Below are 20529 nucleotides of genomic sequence, written 5' to 3'. Positions count from 1 at the left end.
ATGAAAGTCTGATAAATATAAAAATCTACGGGCAAGATACGATGGTTCTGACGTAGTAAGTATTTTGTACAATAGGGTAAGATTAAGTAAATTTCTTCTTCCAACTAACGTCAGCCATGACAGTTTTTTATAAAAGGATGTGAGATGTTCCTTGTAAGTTATATTGAAAATAAATCTAACGCATGCATTTTGCACTCTTTGCAAGCGCTTTGATTGATTTTCTGTTAGATCAGAATAGACTGAGTCGCAATAGTCAAGATGTGGAAACACCAGTACCTTGACAAGTTTGATCTTCAGAGATATTGGTAAGAAATTTCTTAGTCGATTTAACGTATGCAGGGCACCAAATGCTCTCTTACAAACTGCGTTTATTTGATCTGACCAGGAGAGATTTTGATTTAGTATGACTCCCAAATTTTTGACAGTTGTGGAGAATGGAATAACAGTATTGGACAATTTTATATTCGGGAGTTGATAGATATTAATAGAAGAGAGAATTCTTGGAGAGCCAATTAAGATGCACTGCGATTTTGTTGCATTTAATTTTAACCCATGAGCCGTAGACCAGTCGCTGATTTTGTTTAACTCAGTATTTATTTTTTCAATCGCATTATTAATATCTTGCAGTGGCGGCTAATGTAAGTGTTGCAGCGTTGCGCAACGACCAAAGTATTTCAAGAAAAAAATATTATTATCAATAGTAGTAAAGAACAGAAAAAAATACTTTTTAATACTTGCATATATACACTTTAAATAACATATTTTTTACTTCTGTAACTCTCCGTTCCGTTAATCCATTTTAAAAAGCGAAAAATAATCCTTCACAGAGTCTCTAATTTACATTGTGTTGCAGCGAGCATGCAACGACCAGATTCCTTCAGCGCGGGGATTGGAGCAAATGTTAAGTCTCTTTTCCCCTATCTCAGAAGTTAAAGGGACTGGTCGTTGCAGTGCTTCTGCAACACAGCACGATTTCCAGTGAACGAGAAGGTTTTTCACGCTAAATAAGATTTCTGAATTTTCTTTCACTAGCAATTAACAAATGGAATGTGTTTTTATGAATTTATATTTTTAAATTACGGGACCATACTGAAGTAAATCAATATAATGACAATTAAAAAAAGTGATTGCAAAATTACAAAATAAGAAATAAAATATCTAGTTGAGGAGAAAACAAATGAAAGTAGACCAACATTTACAAGTTAATTCTTAGCTTATATAAATAATGAAGGCTTCTTCTACAGTAATTCGTGAATCAAATATTAATAAGTCAGTATGTAGAATCGCCCCCCCCTCTGTGGATAATATTTTAGTATAAACATATTTCTTTTATAAAATAAGTATATTTTATACTCTTGACAATTCCCACATAAAACTGTATGATGGGGAACGCCACATTGAATTTGGGACTAATTAGCAATGCTCAGGGGCGTAGCCAAGAGATGGTCCACCGGGTCCGGACCTCCCAAAAATTTCGAAACTTGACTAACATTTGTAGACTTTCTTAATAAACTATACTTTCCTAACACAGAAACGATTGATGTAGGCTAAATATTTTATTTTACGCCTCATCATGTACTCTTCTTTTCTTATAAAAATAATCGTTCTATCATTTTTTTCTAAAAATATAGGTGATAGTAAGTAAGAATTACTTATCGTCTTTTCGGGTGCAGTATAATTCAAGTTCCATATTATGTAGACGTATTGGACCTCCCTCAAATACTTTGGACCCCTCCCAGTTAATTCTGTAAATAACCTACAAATTCTGAATGAATTGTATACCATGACTTCTGTAAATAACTTACAAAAAACATTGACCAGCTTTCAACTGAGGAAAAATTTGCAATTAAATCTTGGACAAAACAAGCAAAGGGCAATTCAGGAGAGTGTTCGAAAAAAACAATCCAGTTTAAATTTACAAGATATCTTATGCAGTAGTGTTGTTTGCACCAGATACATTTCCTCAATTTATTTTAAATTTTCCTGGATAAACTGTGAATAAAGTGTGTTCAATGTACATTTTTTTTAAAAATAACACTAATCTCTGCTACGAACTCTCTTCAGTCAACGCTGAAGAGGAATTCGGATCACTGTGAAGGACTGAGTTTGCTAGAATGAATCGTTCGCGATAATCTAGAAAAAATATTTAGTAAATCTACAAAGCTTTGAAACTAATATTAACAGTACCTCTGGCTTCAGCAAAAGACGAAAAGTTTTTTTCCACATGAGAAAGAATTGACACTTTCAAGGAATTGAATGTCCCAAGAAAGGTTATCACCATTGGTTATGCTTTCCATCGAAAAAGACCTTACAATAAGAATACCAGAGTTCAACCAGTATGTATTAGACAGATTTGCTCCAATCAAAGAGAGGAAAATGAACTTACTAATTAATTAAGGTGATTAATCGGATAAAATGTTCTGCATTTTTTATTTTTTAAAAACATAATTTTATTTAATTTAACATGTCACATAGCATTTGCATCTCTTCTGTTTCTTATCGCTCGCACTGCAACACCCGAAACCACAATCCACCGGCCGCCACTGATATCTTGTGGGGGAAAAGAAGCATATAACTGAAAATCATCAGCGTAAATATGGTATTTACAATAGGTGAGAATTTTAGGGAGATCATTAATGTAAAGGACAAAGAGAAGGGGACCTAGTACGCTACCCTGCGGCACTCCACTGTTGATACAATGCCATGTCGATATGTGATCCTGATTGATCACTACTCTTTGTTTACGTTCATGAAGGTAAGAATGAAACCATTTAACCACTGGTTCAGAAAAATTAAACAATAATGACAATTTCTGAAGTAATATGTCAAAATCAATCGTTTGAAATGCTTTACTATAGTCAAGTAGAGTCAGAAGCGTTAGTTTTCTATTATCAATAGCCCATCTTATATCCTCAGTTACGTTTACTAGTGCAGTGCATGTGCTGTGATTACTTCGAAAACCAGATTGAAATGTATCCAATAAATTATTTGTTGTTAAGTATTCCCGAATTTGATTATTTACAATATATTCAAAAACTTTTGAAAGCACGGGAAGGACACTGATAGGACGATAGTCTGCGATATTGTCAGCGTTGTTCTTTTTTGGAAGTGGGCGGACCTTAGCGAGTTTCCATACTGTGGGAAAAGTACCTGTGGCAAGAGAGTAATTAAATATGTCAGTGATAGGATTAAGTACATGCGGTAGGATTTTCCTGATCATGGTTATTGAAATATCATCTGTACCAGTGGCTTGAGATTTAATTCTTTGGATCGCTTTTAATACATGTGCAGGCTGTACGTGAGAAAACGAGAACAGAGAGTTAATTTCTGAAGCTACAATATTATTCATTGTTTGCAGTTTCATGGAGGCTGGTATCATACGGCTTTGACAGAAAAAAAGTGTTCAATTCATCTGGCGTATAGTTAACTGCGTTCTTGGCTATGTTTCTCCCAACACCTAATACTTTTAGCCGTTTCCAAAGAACTGCTCCATTATTTTCAAATTCAAGTATTTCATAGGCAAAGCGCCGTTTTGCCTTCCTTACTTCTTGAGTGCAACGGTTTCTTAATATTCTATAGTTTTCAAATTTTGTATTGGGACTTATTGTGCTATCACTGGATTATGTTTACTTCACAAAATATTTATTATGAGTTACACTGCACTTTATGTTAGTTTAATTTCTATTTAGAGAAACCAAATCACTAGTTCTGTTTCATGAGAGTCCTTAGACCAAGCCACGAAATTTTCTGTTGGAAGCTGATTACTGTCACTGCAGCATACTTTATACCAGACAATCGTGTTTCTGGCTTATACAGAAGGTTGTTCGCTTTATATTCGACCATTTTTTATGGGTACTCACCTTAAGAGATATCGCGCCGTCACCATCGATCATGTTCTATTGAAACCCTAGCATTGTGGACTATCACACGGCATCACAATTTCCATTGCAGCAAGCTCCGGTGCAGGACAAGTATGGGAATTGTGTCCTACTCATCCCTGCAAGCTTTCCATATGATATGCGGAAAACTATTAAGGATGCGTGGGCGGCGATGTTCAAGACATCGTTTCAACAGTCAAAATGTGCAAAAATCCATTGGACTGGCATCTAGGCTTTACACAGGAATGTCTTCAAACGCAACGACACGAATTATAAAAACATGATGTTCTGGCGGTATGATTCGAAGCCTCGTTCATATGGGTCACCACCTGGTTCGCGTCCATTCCATAAAATTGTGGGATATCTCTCCGATAGATAAATGTCAGAATGGATTCCTGGAAGCATCTTGCATTCACCTTTACGTTTTTGTCCATCTTGCGTATCAACTTACCGTCATATCCAAATCTCGTAACAACCATAAAGCCATAAGGGAAACTTTCCCTGCGCTGAAGAACAAAGTTGCTGCACCCCTTGGCGTCAATATCATGGTATGTGATCGCCCGAATGTGACCACCAGCAGTGAGTGACATGGGCTTATGATTCATCCATTGTAACAACTTTCTTCCATTTGGAACCCGCCAGGTACTTCTCAGTTTTCTGCTGTTTGTCTTAGGTTCGGCAGTGTGACGTGCTAGCAGATGGTGTACACAGGCCTTCCGCAAACGCTTCAACCTGAGGCGCTTGCTAATTGTTTTGTTCACAGCTGATCGTGCGAGGTGGAATCTGTGGTCCATACCACGTTGACTCGATAATTTTCTTGGCAGCCAATCGACGATCCCCTTTGCACTACTGGTGTCACTTTGCTTGCAGCCCTTTCACTGGTGGTTTTCATGGGTGAATGTTTCGCGAGAGGAGCCTGTTGTGTGTAACAGTCCCTAATAGCTTTCACAATCGTCACCGTTAAGTGTTAATTCACTCTCCCGACACTTGTTTTATAATGCGTACGTACGAAACCTTAACATGGAAAAGAGCCATTACGTTGTTCTCTCAATAACCGGTTGATTTTTGGCGCCATTTGATAATACACTACCAACACTCACGCACCTACAAGCTCAGACACAACATTGCTCCCGCCAGCAACCCCATAGTTCCAGCATGTTATGCCAGGTGGCAGCACCGAATCGAAAATGATCGGAGATATATCGAACAATCTTCTGTATTTTTTTCAAGATTATGAAACATTTCGGAGCTCCAAAATACGTAGCAACATCATCTGGACACATAAGAAAACTTGAACCTTTATTTGCAACAACTGCATGTCTTTTACAACTCCAAAAGACAGTATCTAGCACGAATATACATAGACGGGCGCCTGCCATTAGAGAAGTTGCAGATACGATAAAGGACATTTCTGTAATAACCTCTGTTCCCTCCTTCCATTACTGATATGGATTCCTACGTGTCAGTAGATGCCACACGATCAGATAATTTTCCCACTGTCAATAACTCAATTTCGGCCAAATCTGGCTTTTGCCTTAGGACGGCAGAGGTGTCCAACAAAATAGATGAACTAAACACCTATAGCATAGGAGTAACGTTGTTTGGATGCGGCTGAGTTCTTAAGACATCTAGTCAACTTGACATAACAAGTAATACTAATCTTATGGTAAAACGCAGGTTCTATAAGAATGAGACTAACTTCGACAGTGGCAAATAGTTTCTATAGTAAATGTAAAAATTTATTACACTACGTTCGTTGGTCAGTAAGAATTAATTCAAGTACGAAACGACACTATTTAACCAGCGTTCCCACAGATTTTTGCAAACTGTTTTCCCTAACAGAAGTTTTAAGTTTTCCACTCTATCGTGATCCTATCAGTTTAGGTAGTAAATAAACTAAAGATAGTGAACTAACTCCCTAGAAAATGGGTCAGCCTAAGAAACATGCGTGACCAAATGCAGGGTTCATTATGAAAGTAATGAGCATTGCTCTAGAAAAACTGTTTTATTGTTCCGATTGTTACAAATCTTTAAAATTCCTCAAAATACGCTCCTCCTGCATCGATACACTTCTGGGGACGTGTTTTCCACGCCTGGAAAGCATCTTTAAAGTCCTCGGCTGGAATGGCTTTTAAAAACCTTGTAACATGGGCTTGAATGTTCTGCACGGAGTCGCAATGTTTTCCTTTGAGGTGTCTCTTCAAACGGGGAAACAAAAAAAAAAAAAAAAAAAAAAAAAAAAAAAAAAAAAAAGTCACTAGGAGCCAGGTCAGGACTATAAGGGGGTGGGGGACCACTGGGGTTCTGCTCCGGACCAGGAAGTCGACGACGGTGAAGGTGGTGTGACTTGGTGCATTGTCGTGGTGGAGTTTCATTGAGTCTTTGATGTCACTTCGAACGCGGGCGACCCTGCGTTTCAGTCTCTTGAGCACTTCTAGATAAAATCCTGCGTTGACAGGTTGTCCTGGTGGCACAAACTCGAAATGGATAATTCCTCGAACGTCGAAGAAAAAATGAGCATGGTTTTGATTCGGGATTGGCTCATGCGCGCCTTTTTGGGGCGGGGGGAGGATGAGGTGTGCCATTTTCCGACCTGGGATCTTGACAAACACTCCTGCTTGTAGGCCTCTTTCAGCATCTGTAAGTTTCCGTAGCATTCTTACCCAACTTGACGCAAAATTTTATGGCGTAGCGTTCTTCGAGCGAATCCTCCATCGCGCCGTGTTACAGTTGTAAAAACGTGCTTCACGCGGATCGACATCCACACGCTGTCACTGCTCGCAGCAGACTGACTCCGGGCGCGTTTGGAAGGACAGACCGCCCACTACTTTTTCCGCACCGGCAGCGCGCGCTGCAGTGGATTGTTGAGTCAGGGTAGCGTCATGCTCATTACTTTCATAATGAACCCTGTATATATACGTCATTATACGTCAACATACACATGGTATTAAAAACTATTAGCTGTTGAAGAGTTTCACAGTCTGACTTCAAAATTATACGGAACCCACGAGAAAGTATACTCTTTGAAACTTAAAAAGCACTCTATTTTGAACTTATGCCTGAACATGCACAGAATGAAGTCTTAATTACAATATTAACACTATCTACCCTTGAGAAGTTTCATAGTCTAGCTCCAATGACTATCACATTCCAATGAAATTTATAGAAAACCACAACGAGAGAACACTTTTTCAAAGAGTAAGGGAACAAAATTGATACACCCAGTCGAAAGTATGCGTGCTTATATACACAAGGGTATGAATACTGTCAGTCATTGGAATGTTTCATGGCCTAACTCCGAAGATTACTGTTAGATCCTCATGAGATGTGGCACCACCACAAAAAACACCTCTTACAAAAAAAATAAAATCTGTGCACCCGTGTCGACGAATTATGCTTGAATATATACACAATATATACGAATAAACGGGTCAAATTGAGAACCTTGTATTTTTTTTCTTTCTTAAGTCGGTTAAAAAAATGTATACAGGGTGAACCTGAATAATGTGCACAAACTTGAGAAGGTGTTTCATGACATTCGAGTGGCAGAGGTGCCAACTTGGAATCGAAAATCGAATTCTGACAATTGGAACGGAACAGAAAGATGTGCACATATTTCGGGAGGTGATTCATATCATCAAAAGAAGACAAAAAGTCCTTTTGCATGTTGTCGAATTCCGCGTCGTGTACAAGTGACAGGGGTACCAACTTGAAATCGCCAGTATAACCTGACAATTGGGACGGAACAGAAAAGATGTGGACAAACTATGTCTGCACAACTGCCTAATTCATAGTTTGGCTGATATTCATAGCCAAATTTAACTAGTTTTGATGTCACGAATTACCTCCCGGAGTTTGTGCACATCTTTCAGGTTCACTCTATATATATATCAGCTTAGACATCACACTGTAGACATTAAGGGATTCAAAATGACGTAGCTCAACTGATTTCTGAGTTGAAAACCTAACCATACATCATACACAACACATCTTGATAAACTTAATGCATCTGTAACCTATTGTTCTATATTGTTGTGTTGATTAATCTCTAAATCTCAAATAACCCTATTACTTCAAAGTTGCCTTCATTATCGAGAACGACTACTATGTTCCTCTTACATTAAAGAATTTTTTCAATAATTGTTTTGACATGAAAGAAATTTTCAATAATTTTCCTATTAATCCCTGACAAAAATCAAATTCCCTAATTTTCCAGGTGGGAACCTGTTAATCTTAACCAGATGTGAAAATGATAAAATGTTGATTCATTCTTAAACCCTGTTTGATTCACACGAGTTGTCTGGTAACAAAAGTAACAAAGCATCAGTTACAATAATGTATCACTTTTGATTTTGGTATTAACTAAATGAAAAGATAATTAGTGTCACCTAAAAAAAATTTATTATGTCTGTTTCGTATCCTGTATGGTACATGATAGTATTTACCATAGTACATACCGAACTTTATACAATTCAGGCACAAATGATTACAAAAAAATAATATTACTACCAAAATTATATTACATCGTAATACAATTAAAATGTAATGATAATCCATTGCTGGCATTGACAGCATGACCAAAGAAAATTCCACTTGGCCTGGGCAAGTGAAATTCCCTTGCCTAAGTCCACCAAGAAGTGTATAGTCCGGCAAGAAGGAAGAAAGTTACCTAAACCCAATGAAGTGCACCTGATTAGTTGTATATTTCGTTTCGCTTTTTTAGTGTTCTTTTCCACCGCGTTTATTAAGATCTTTACTGGGAGACGGTTTTAATCCACGAGACCTCAAGGTTTCCAAGATTGGCTGTTGTAAATGGCAGAGTGCAATGTGCAACTACTCATCAATAATAAATTCCTCCTCTTTGATGAAGAATTCAACAACTTCCTCTTCAACGTTGGCGGTGTCCGAATCCAATTCATCTGTCGGGATATCTGAAATAGCGAATACATTCTTACTATCTAATCACATAAAAAATCTACTTCCTTCCAATGATATATTAACATTTAACGGAAAAACTACTTAAAGATGAGACATACATCAATCTATACATCTTACTCAGCTGAACAAAATGATATACGTTACTTGAAAACCTTATGCATAGTTTTCGCGAAAATGGAGAAAAACTGATTTCTTTGTAAACCTTAACCAGGACGAAAGTACATATGATTGTGATACAGCCTACAATTATCATTAAATCGTTAATTTTAATTTGTGTTTAACAAAAATATTATTCAAAGATAAATATGAACATTACCTGCCATTCCTTATTTTTCAATGAAGGACACTTGGCACAATTCAAAATTCTATTCTACTCATTTGTGTTAATGATGCATCTTTCAAATTTTCATATTCGCGTATGGTGCATAAAACTAAACAATTTCACTATTTGTCAGCTTGCCACTGTCTGCATGGCAGGGTGGATTGATTTAAATCACTTGATTTTTCCAAAATAAAAATCGTTAATTTAAATCAAATTCCGAAATAAGCTAATTTCAAGTGAAAATAAGTAAAATCCCGTTTCTGTTATTTCGATTATGGAAGAAAATAATCATAATACAATGAGACTCAAATGTATGTACAGCACAGTATGAAAATGAGTGTCATGCAGGGGATGATTAGGAAAAATCCCGTTTTTAACGGGTAACGCAGGAATCCTGTTTTCTTCTCTTCGTAACATAGGGATTTTAAATCGTTAACAATTCCACCTCGAAAATCACCATCGACGTTTATGACAAAAATTTTTTTGTGTGCGCGTGTGTTTGTTCCCTGATAATTCAATAAAAGTGTCCGAGACTTTTATTTTTTAAATTTTTATAACTTTAGGCGACATTTATGTATTTTATATGTAATTCGTGCCACAAGCATGTTCCGATTCCCCTCTCCAAAATATGCCCTGTCAAATATCATTAACTTTTGAGAAAAAAAAGTGTCATGTCAATAAACGTTGCTGTACGTTTTCCTTAATGCTTAAGAAACATTGTTTGGGATTGAAATATGTTAACGACTGGGGATTAATTCAAAATTCAACCCCAATACTTTCACTTAATGGCATAATTAACATTTAATACTAATTCCTAATGTTTTTTCTTCAGTTCGCGACTTGTATTATACGATGAGAAAGATTTGATTTAAATAAAAAAAATCAACAAAAATGATTTTAAAAAAAATCAACAAAAATGATTTTTTTAAAAAAAATCAACAAAAATGATTTTTAAAAAAAATCAACAAAAATGATTAAAAAAAAAATCATGATTTTTTCCACCCTGCTGCATGATTACGACAGCAGAAGATACCTTCTTGTGTTCTACAATCAGGGTATTCAGAAGCACCTAAAGACCCCTCGCCTCATGGTTTAGAAATTTTCCTTTGGAGTTATTTTAACATTATATAACTGATCCCTTCACCACTGCAACATGGCATGAACTTAGTTAGGAATTGCATTATTGTCTATTTGATGACCATTAACGGGTACATGAGTTGCATATGACTCTCACATTAAACGTGTGATGAACGGAGGATACAACGAATATTTATATCGATAGGAATAACAATCAGTTTAATTCCTACTTCTTAGGATGTATCATTCAGTGCTGAACGTGTAGTATATTTGGTGAAATAGTTTTTAAAAACCAAAGGATCATTCTTTATTATTATGTAGAACGCATTTAGTATAATCTGTTGGTGAGTTTTAGTTGTGTGTGTGTATTATTTACAGGACATGCAATAATCCAAAACACATAAACAGTCCTTTGATAACTGCATTGTGAATGTTCTATGAGTTTCACACACAAAAAAGTATAAAACTACATCTTCCTCATCCTACGTTGCAGTACGTTAATAATCTCTTACAATAAGCATTAACAATGTTTTTCATTGTTTTCAATTTAAAAAAAGTATAATTAGATTGCTTACTCAAAATCTTAACTTGCACCACTAACTTCCATTCGTATTTAAGTCGTTATCGTCACAATATTTCGACCCTCTCTGAATTCACCCTCAAGCGCAGACGTGATGCTAGCCAGAATCTATTTTTTGATTACATTATTATATCATTTCAGAACCTACATATAGAGAAATCAGCACCAAGTGTTCTGCGATACACTTCTGTAAATTCTATCTGCCGCTTCTGAGTTTTAACTGTTGCGTAACTTCTGTAGCTTCTTAGTGACCATCGGTTTTGTTGCTTAAACCTGTTTAAGGGCTCGCAAAATAATGAAATAAATGTAACTTACCTTTAGTGCACTCGAACGCCGAATAACTCAACTGAGTAATTTTATGTTTGAGGAGGACACGGCGGCTCAGTTGTAGAGTGTTTATCTCCGGTGTGTGGGATCCCTGGTTCGTTCCCGGCCAAGAAAATTTGTGGAACATTTGTGCGTGGCTTTTCTCGAAGTACTCCTGTTTCCTCCCTAATTCCCATTCAACAGATTCTTCAGTACCATTCATTTGCCTTAATCATCCCTCTCCCTCCTAAAGAGCATACCTGTGGGAAATTAACCTGAAAGATTTCATTTCATTTTTTATATCTGAAACCATCTTTGTACAATATTCCCGTTTGATCATTCACTCCATGATTCCTATAATTAACACTATAATAATGTAATCAATAAACAGATTCCGGCTGGCATCACGTCTGCGCTTGAGGATGATTCCAAGAGGATTGAAATATTGTGAGAATAATGAACTTAAACACAAATGGAGGTCCGGAATACAAAGTAAGATTCTGAGTTTTAAACTATGTACCCAAGAGCACGGTTTAGTAACGATAGATTACTTACTATTTCGTAGTTCTAATCTTCTTCCTTTCTGCTCCATCCACACCTCGATTTTCTTCTTCCGATACTCCTCAAAATCGTCCATTAGTTTACGACGTTTCTCAACCAATTCCTACAAAGAATTCATCACAAATTTATCAAAATAATATCAAGTATAAACCAGTACATATATTTATTAATTTATAATTATAATCGAATGGGGAAGGAACAGCAGCACATAATAAATAAATCCAACGATTTGTTTTTGCTTAGCGTTCCTTTCAGCAGCAAGGCTATATGAAACTTGGACCTACAGCTTAATGTTGAACCCGAACCACATGAACTCCTGCGGAAATCGAACCCGGTCTCCAACACCAGAGGCATGTATGCTAACAGCGTAATCAAGTGTAGCTCAACAACCAACAATTATGATTTGAAAAATGCTTACGATAGAAATTTTCAAAATAAATTAAAATGAGACAAAAAGCTAGTAACATATAGTGTTTTATGTCCTGCACTTTAGACACGACGGGTTTGTACTAGCTTACTGTTATATTTTTCAAGAGACGCTGAAATACAATGCCAATCACTATATATATTGGTAGAATATCTTTATCGAACTTTGCAACATTTAGCTACTACAATCGTGACTTATCAACATGTGTATAAAATATATTTAACAGCGTATACTTAATGCATTTCCGTACAGGACTATACAAAACACAGGAGATCTGAACACGACTTATATATTGGAATCAAACGCATTTTCTGCATATCTCTACATGAAAATTTGAGAGCAAGAGTACGCAGTATCCGAAGATTACGTAAGGATATCTGTGGTAGAAAAAATGTTTTCTGCTGTTTTATGAAACATTACATCTCTCTATCATATGCCCCTGTCCGTTGCTCGAAACAGCTTGTATTCAATTAGGTCCTCTTCAGCTTTGAATATTGCAAATAATAAACCACTCACTTTGCTAAATCTATAAAACCCTGTACAGTAATACCCAAGTCTTGTTTTCTTGTGAAGTATCCTTTGAAATACCTGCAAGTCTAACTATGACCAACAGAACGCATTTTTCAGTGTATTTCGATTGTGGATGGAATGATTATATATATATATATATATATATATATATATATATATATATATATATATATATATATAGAGAGAGAGAGAGAGAGAGAGAGAGAGAGAGAGAAAGCTATACTGCCAATCATTTACATAATCTCACGTGTGCGGACCGAACTTGAAATAGAAACCTTTCGCACAATAAACAAGAGTTTACCAGTGGCCACAGTATTCTTAATAAATCTAAGGACGAAACTTCGCGCTTTGTTTGACAATTTATTATAGGATATGTGGAGACATCTATTATTATTGTACTTCGACTCGCCTAGATAACGTTTACTTGCAAACACCGCATTAGAATTTATTGTATATGAAAATAGTCCCTAAGCAGAGCACTGAAACCTGATCTTGTCGTATTGACTAAAGCAAGTAAGACACAATTATTCAATAGATATTACTATGAAATCACGCACAGAAGTACTGTTCTAGATTAATGAGGTGGCCATGGTTAGTTGGTTAGTGATGTTCTGGAGTTCACATGAGCTCCACCTATAAACAAACACCAATCTCCTGTGCCAAACAAGCTGGCCACTTGAAACACGAGACGCCCTGAGTAGGTATAGAGTTTGATTTGCATAGTTTACAAATAATGAAGCCAAGGTGTGCAAGCATCAAGAAACCTTACACGCATTATTATTGTAAATCAAAGAATTTAATAAAGTACTGCCTTCGTAATCCAAATTTGGAATACGAACGAAAAATTCGAGTCAATTTTCACCGTGCGTATGTCTTCCCTGCTCTTGATCCATCCATTCGCTTTATCGTTCAGTTCGCTGTCAGAAGCTGCAGTGAAGGCAACTCATCTGATTTTCGCTGCTAATTTTATACTTTCATACTTGTTTCGTGTTACTTTTATAAAATAACGGCTTAATGTATTCACCATGGGCCCTAAGAAGTTCATTTTCATTCAAGTATTATTATTTGTTAGTATTTTATCGTAAAATTCAGAATATTTACTGTTAAAATCATATTGAAAATTCGAGCTCGTGAGACCTAGGAACAGATTAAGTTCGTATTGCAAGGTATCACTGTGTATATAAAATTAAGAACTTAAATAATACAGAATTCAACTACCTGTGATTTCTCTCTGCACGCTTGTGTTAATTTACGAACAGTATTTTTTATGAAAGAACAGGTTTTAGTACCACCAAAGCTTGAAAACTATGTCAGCACCATGTTTCAAGTATTAGTGGTTTTCAGTGCTTTGTCTGAGCTAAAGAACATTCACCACGATCTTCCCTCCCTTCTCAAAGAGCATCACTAAGTGGTTTTACCATGAATTCTCTTACCTTCAAAATTAATGGACCGATTTCTATGAAGCTTTCAACGATGTCTTCATACCAGTCTCAGAATGGTTATAGGCTACCGACCCTAAGGTTTGGCTTCGTTGAGCTGCGTAAAACATGAACCATTGGTATATACGAGGGGACTTCCCCAATCAGAAACTCATTCATTTACACGGCTGCAACTTCACGGAATTTGAAGAGGAGAGGTCAGTTTCTGAACCTCAGTAAAACAACAAATTCGAACTTGCGTTAACGGATTCACCTAACCAGAAACAAGATTAGAATTAGAATTTTAGATTTCTGGGCTTTCGGCATCTAAGGCCATTTAGCCCGTCACGTTTGAGAGATGACGTCCCTTGGTGATCACACTATCCGGGGAAAGGGAAGGAAGGAAGCGGCCTAGGAAATATAAGTTAGGTACCATCCCGGCATTTGCCTGGTGTGAATGAGGAAAACCCAGGAAAACCTCATTCAGGATGGCTGGCCTGAAAAAACTTTTTACACTTTTTCAACCGAGCGCCCCCACCGGGAATCGAACCCGGGACCGCTCGCACCCAGAAACAAGAGTTCTCTGTACGCATACTTCAACTGTTTTCCAACTGGGCGAAGAACGAGAACTTCAGCTAGTATATTATACATCTCCCAGCAATTCTTTCTGCCGCCGTATATTTAAAGAAAATAAAGAATCATATAATAACTATTTTAGTTCAATCACATAATAACTATTATTTAAATTAGTTAAGATATAATTGGGTACAAACAATAGAACACTGATGACCGGAAGAAAAATCTGGAAGATGGGTTAGCCGAGACTAGAACCCATTACTTAACTACACAGCGAAGGAAGAAATAATACCAGAAGTAGTCCTAAATAGCATCAGTTAACAAACGAAATGCTGACAAAAAAAATTCAAATGACTGGTTACCATTAACAGGAGTTACATCAGTTCAGAAACAAGAAATTTGTCAAATGGAATACACACCTTAGATGCCTTTGTCAGTCTCATACGATCCTTGCTTTCAAATTGAGCACTGTATTTCTTCAAATTCTTCCTAATTTCTTTCACCTGCTTTTGAGTAAGGAGTGTGGGTGGACGAGGTCTCCACAATAACTGACAAAAACTGTCAACATTAAAACGCTTCAGAAGCTTTCCCTGGAAGGACCACAGCCAATATCCAGTGTCAACCTTCAAAGACAAAATAAAAACAAAGTATAGTATTCTGAAGGGAATTATCTGCTATATTTAGTTGCATACAATATAGAAATCGGTGTACGTATCAAACATTTTCAAGGAATCACAGAAATGTGTGGAATTATACCATTTTTAAAAAAAGCAAGAAACTCAGCAAGTTTTCGTCATGAATATTTGGAAAGTATTTTCAGAACAAATACAACCACAAAATCATTTCAATGTCGAAATTATCTTGTTTTATTTTTCACTGTTAATATTTATGGTCAAGATCTGTTCGTTTCAGAAAGATCATACTTTCATGTTACCAACATAATAGGAATAAATGGACGTATCACCATTTAGAAGTAAATGGCTAATTTTAAAACTTAATGCGACGAGCAATTAAAAAGGTCTCCATGTTTGCAATCCTGGTCAATTAGAATGACAACGTTTACTATGATTCCTTTACACTACTTACGTATGCTCTCGTGAACCATGACTGTGAAGTTTAAACAACGAAGTGTCCATTTCTAATAGAAAAGTGTTGAGAACTTTAAAATATTCACATTTGGCTGCGCAATATTTACAGATCTGCTTCGGTGGTCATTACCAAGTGTTATGGCAGAAGTTTCAAAGAGAAGAAATTGAGATTGCAGACAAGTCTATAAGTGTCGTTCGTCAAGATTAGTCGCCGATGAAAATGTCAAGCTGATGACGGATTCAAGAAGACAGACGCATCACAATTCACAACACAGTCATTTGGTTTCGCACATGTGATTTTTTATTGGGATACACCATAAACTTTTTTTTTTTTTTTAATTTGGATTTGCTAAGACACTGTCTACGCAGTTAACAATCGAGGACTGGTTCAGTTATTCCAAGAGTTCATGAATGCATTTGAAGCTTAAGAACAGGCGTTCTTTACAAATGCGGGCACTAAGAATGAGACGTAGGTATTTACGAGGTACCTGCATAACTCAAGTCAGTAAAGCTTAACCGATGATATAGTGTTTCAGTGATTCTAAACATCCTCAAAAGGGTACAACAAAAACAAAACGCGTAAACTGATTTCAACATTTTTTTTTAACACAAGCGTTATTTTCATTGATTGTTTGCTTAAACGTTTATTACCACCGAGGCCGTCGTGAAAAGAAAACGTGCCATTCATTCATTCCATACTGGAATTGCCAATGTGGAGTCGCCCGTAGTGCTTCATTTGTCTTACAGCCCTGATTTTGCACTACCCGACATCTATGTCTCTGGACCTTTTCAAGGACAGTTTTCAGGACGCCAGATCCAACAATTCTGAAGATGTTATTTAGCTAGAGTACAACAGCAGCTAGCAGAGATTTTCCAAAATAGATCTCAAACTTGAAGTCGATGAATCCGAAGATTTCTTTTTCTTTCTTCCCTAAACAATAACTTTTTGTGAAGAAGAATTCAGGTCAATAATCCGTTTAAACATTGCTTCCCTCAGTTTAATTATTAGTTACGGTGACACAAAGCAAGCAAGTTGTTCTAAAGGAGGCCCTTGACTTTTTCAGGGAAAACGAAATTTTACATAAATGTCTTCTTTCAGAATATGGAAACATTAGTAACTCATCATACACGCTTAGCAGGGGAGAAAATGGATGACTAGTTTTGATACCTGGATAGTTTTATTAGTACTGACGAAATGCGAACGTGAAATAATGAAAGGATAGGAATGGCTACAGAAGTATTTAGGAGGAAGCTTGAATAAATTAGAAAAATACTCATAAAATGCTTCGTACGAAGTATTGTACTGTATGGGGTAGAAACATGGGCATTACGCAAAAGCGATGACAAAAGACGAAGCCTTCGAAAGGTGAGCGTGGAGAATGAAGAGAATTAGCTGGGTCGAAAGGAAAACAAATGAAAAAGTGTTACAAATAGTGGGGGAGAAAATGAGAATTTTAGATGTAACTGCATCATGAGACATGCGAGAGGGTACATTGCCACGAAAGAGAGGGAGATAGCGAAGAGGCTAAAGTTGATGGAAAGTATCAAAATATAAAAATCGTACATGAGGACAAAAAGGATAGCTGATGACTGTGGTACATAGAAGCTTCTCAGTTTCGGAAAGTGAAAGGTTAATGGGAAAAAATACTTATTATGATTATATAAACATATTTATTATTATATGCAGGATGCTACCTTATTGAAATGGGTCTTCTGTAAAATTCAAACCATAGGACACTAAAAACTATTTTGAAATAATAATTAATTATGAAACTCCGTTTGTTTGACTTTGCGTTTATATGGGTTTAAATGGTTACCCTTCCGCCCCCTCCAAAAAGTAAAAAAGATTTAACTCACATACTGTTGTGCAATAGTGCAGTAACACATTTGGAACTGTGTGCACCAAGTTAAGCAAATGAAAGTAACAAAGTTGATTATTAATTTCATCAGTTTTAATTATTTGAACATGGTGATATGGAGAGTATAAAAATCTTTATGAATGTTTTTTCCTATCTCCAGAACAGTTTGGGATATCAGATTGCTGTAAATGGCATCATAATCTCCACATTTATTAAAAACTGTCTACGTGATTGTAATATTTATCTAAGCACTATCTCCAAATAATGTATTCCGAAAAAGTCAAACTTTCAATTCCTATTCGATTATTTATTTAAGTATTTAACCATTCCTAGTCAACTATTTATTAGACATTTGTTATATTTACCATAGTATTTGACACAAAAATACCTTAGATGTGCATTGTCCTATATGTCTCACTCGCGTTATTACTGTATTAGAAACCTCCAAAATTTAGTTGTTTTTCGATACTTATGATAGTTTAGCGTTCTTAGTTTGTAATACAGTAGAGTCCCTGAAACTCGGCAGTCCGGATAACTCTGCTACACCCTGGCAGGGCGAAAAAAAAAAAAAACAACGCATGCAGACCTGTTCAAAGTCACTGCCCGCGTGAGTGTGCTATTTTCATTATAGATAGTTTTATGCCTTCATAAAGTGTTTTTCTGAGGACTGTCTTATCAAATAAATTACTGTACAGTGTGTATTCATTAACTTCAATTTTCATGTATAGTAAATGCTCTATGCCTTCATAAAGTACTTACTTTTCCTTTATTTACGGGTAATTAGACAGTTTATTCTTTGTTGTATTCTCAATACATACAAGTACAGTACTGTATTTTCTGAGGAAACATTCTTTTTTATCTCCATTCCCAATAACCTGGCATTTTCACAAACTCGGCCACCTTTCGGTCCACATTAGGCCGAGTTCTCGGGATTGTACTGTACTGTATTAGTGTGGTATTATAAAGTTTAGTTTAACATGTAGATCTGAAATATGTAACAACTTGACGTAGTGCCATTTTGAAAAGAAAGAAAAAAAATTGTTAATCTGCTGGTATCGCAGACTGTGTCAAATAATGTTTCCAACTCGATATTCGCATGACACGAAATTGAGCACCTTTTTAATCTATTAGTTTAAAAGTTACAAAGGGCATCATGATAAATGGTCCGCCCTATATTCACGTGGGGCACGTCCAATATTGCACTTTTTCTCACTTAGGAACTCAACTCTCCCACGCATCTGAGTGTGGGCTGGCGTTGTCATGATGAAACAGGATTCCACGAAGTCTTGCCTGTTGCTGTTTGGGCGACTCCTCAGAGGTGGTCACCTGCCGCATATCAATCTGCAGTCACTTTCTCCACCAATCACTTCTACTAAACTTGACGAAGAAAAAGCCATCACGCCTTCCTTTCAACTGTCAATGATCATCGATCTTTGACGATTTTCAGTCATCAAACTTGCCCTGCCTAAACTTGCATCAATCCTTCATGGCCTCTTTCTAGGTATGTATTAAGTATGAAATCCAACAGGCTTTCTCAATCTTTAAGTATTCATGTAATATTGCGTCAAATAATACCGATCTACAGTACCTCCTCTAACTCATGACAACTTGGTCTGCGGCTCTTCTTTCTTTTCCTTTTTCAGCACTTTTTTTTTTCCCTGCAACAAAGCTATTACTTTTAGGTTTATCGGACAGGCCTTGTTATAGTTGCAGAATTTTTTAAATCAATTATAAGCAGTTTCTTTCGATATCTATGAGAACATGTTCGTAAGTGGCGTCTAAGGACACTTTTGAAATCCTACTCAGTTCCTTACGTATCGTTCAACGCAAGAACTGATTTTGTCTGGACAGCAAATCGTCACCCACGAAACTACAAATGCACTCATTTTGAAATTCTTATTATCACTTTACGATGTCAATCCTAAAAACTTTTTGTGTGATACACATACAACTAACTACACTATTATATTCATTATTAGTATGTTTGTACTTTATTACCCTACCTTGTGTTTCCAGAACGAGACACCTGTGACAACATACCGACCAGTGGGATCCCACTCGACATCAGTTGCCATGTAGTGCTCATTAGAGTTCATAATGACGAAGTCATTTGTGTCAACGAAATCCAAAACACCGCTCATATTATGCAGACCAGCGAGGACGATAAATTGGCCGTTTGGTGCCCAAAAGAGGTGGTTACACTGTCGTTTCTCAAATTTCTCTGAAAATAAGTAAATAAAAACTCACTATCATGCATGAACCAAAGTTTCTTCGACGTATATCAATTTTGCAAATTTGAACGAAAGTTTCTGACAGATTTTGTAAGCAGTAGAGCTGGTACAACTTTACTTCATAACACAATCTTTAGTTTCACGACCCATTATTAGGCTATGAAGAAGGGTAAGTTACCGACAACACTAGCTGGTGGACTGATCAGTGGTTATTGCGTGATGCGATCAAACAAACTTACATTTCAGTTTTATTCTAGATTTAATATTACTTAAATTTAATTTTCCCAAAGTGTCATTTAAATAGATCTGAAGGGGAAATCAGCAATATCACACCACTAAATCCCAGTTCATTTTAACACTTTCAATCCTACTGTAGTTCCGGAACGACACGCTGTGAACTTACGTTAAACCCGAGTGTCATTCGGGAAGAACACGGCTATTTAAATTTAAAATTGAATTTTGTATGCCCTTTTATTTGAGAAAGTAATTTTGAGTGCTTTGTGAATTATTTACTGGCAAGCTGATCCAAGAATGCCTTTCAGTCATTGTAGAAAGAGAACTAAAGAAGATGTTAATTACCATTCACAATACTCAAACATTATTCCTTTAGAAGAAATAAAGTTATTGTTTGCAATGATTATTCACATATGTCTTGTACGGAAACAGCATGTTCTAGTAGAATGATACTTTTTCTTTCATTTCTGAAAGTTTCAACCGTTTAGAGTACAAACTTAGGA

At 36.3% G+C, this 20529-nt stretch overlaps 1 protein-coding gene across 1 annotated transcript in view; it reads right to left on the bottom strand.

The window, feature by feature from the left end:
• Positions 1 to 8260: 8260 nt before the first annotated feature.
• The window catches only part of eIF3b (eukaryotic translation initiation factor 3 subunit b), a 58535-nt gene continuing 46266 nt past the window's right edge, over positions 8261 to 20529 (bottom strand). The window contains exons 11-14 of the mRNA XM_081731620.1: positions 19565 to 19782; positions 15034 to 15237; positions 11657 to 11765; positions 8261 to 8809 (exon numbers count right to left, since the gene is read on the bottom strand). Of these exons, the coding sequence (XP_081587746.1) occupies positions 8712 to 8809; positions 11657 to 11765; positions 15034 to 15237; positions 19565 to 19782 (629 nt within the window). The 3' untranslated portion in view covers positions 8261 to 8711. The remainder of the gene's footprint in view (positions 8810 to 11656; positions 11766 to 15033; positions 15238 to 19564; positions 19783 to 20529) is intronic.

The sequence above is a fragment of the Thermobia domestica genome, chromosome 11, assembly GCF_964235325.1.
Source record: "Thermobia domestica chromosome 11, izTheDome1.hap1.1, whole genome shotgun sequence".
Lineage (NCBI taxonomy): Eukaryota > Metazoa > Arthropoda > Insecta > Zygentoma > Lepismatidae > Thermobia > Thermobia domestica.
Note: the sequence above shows the minus strand (reverse complement) of the source record. Positions and strands in the feature narration are given on the sequence as shown.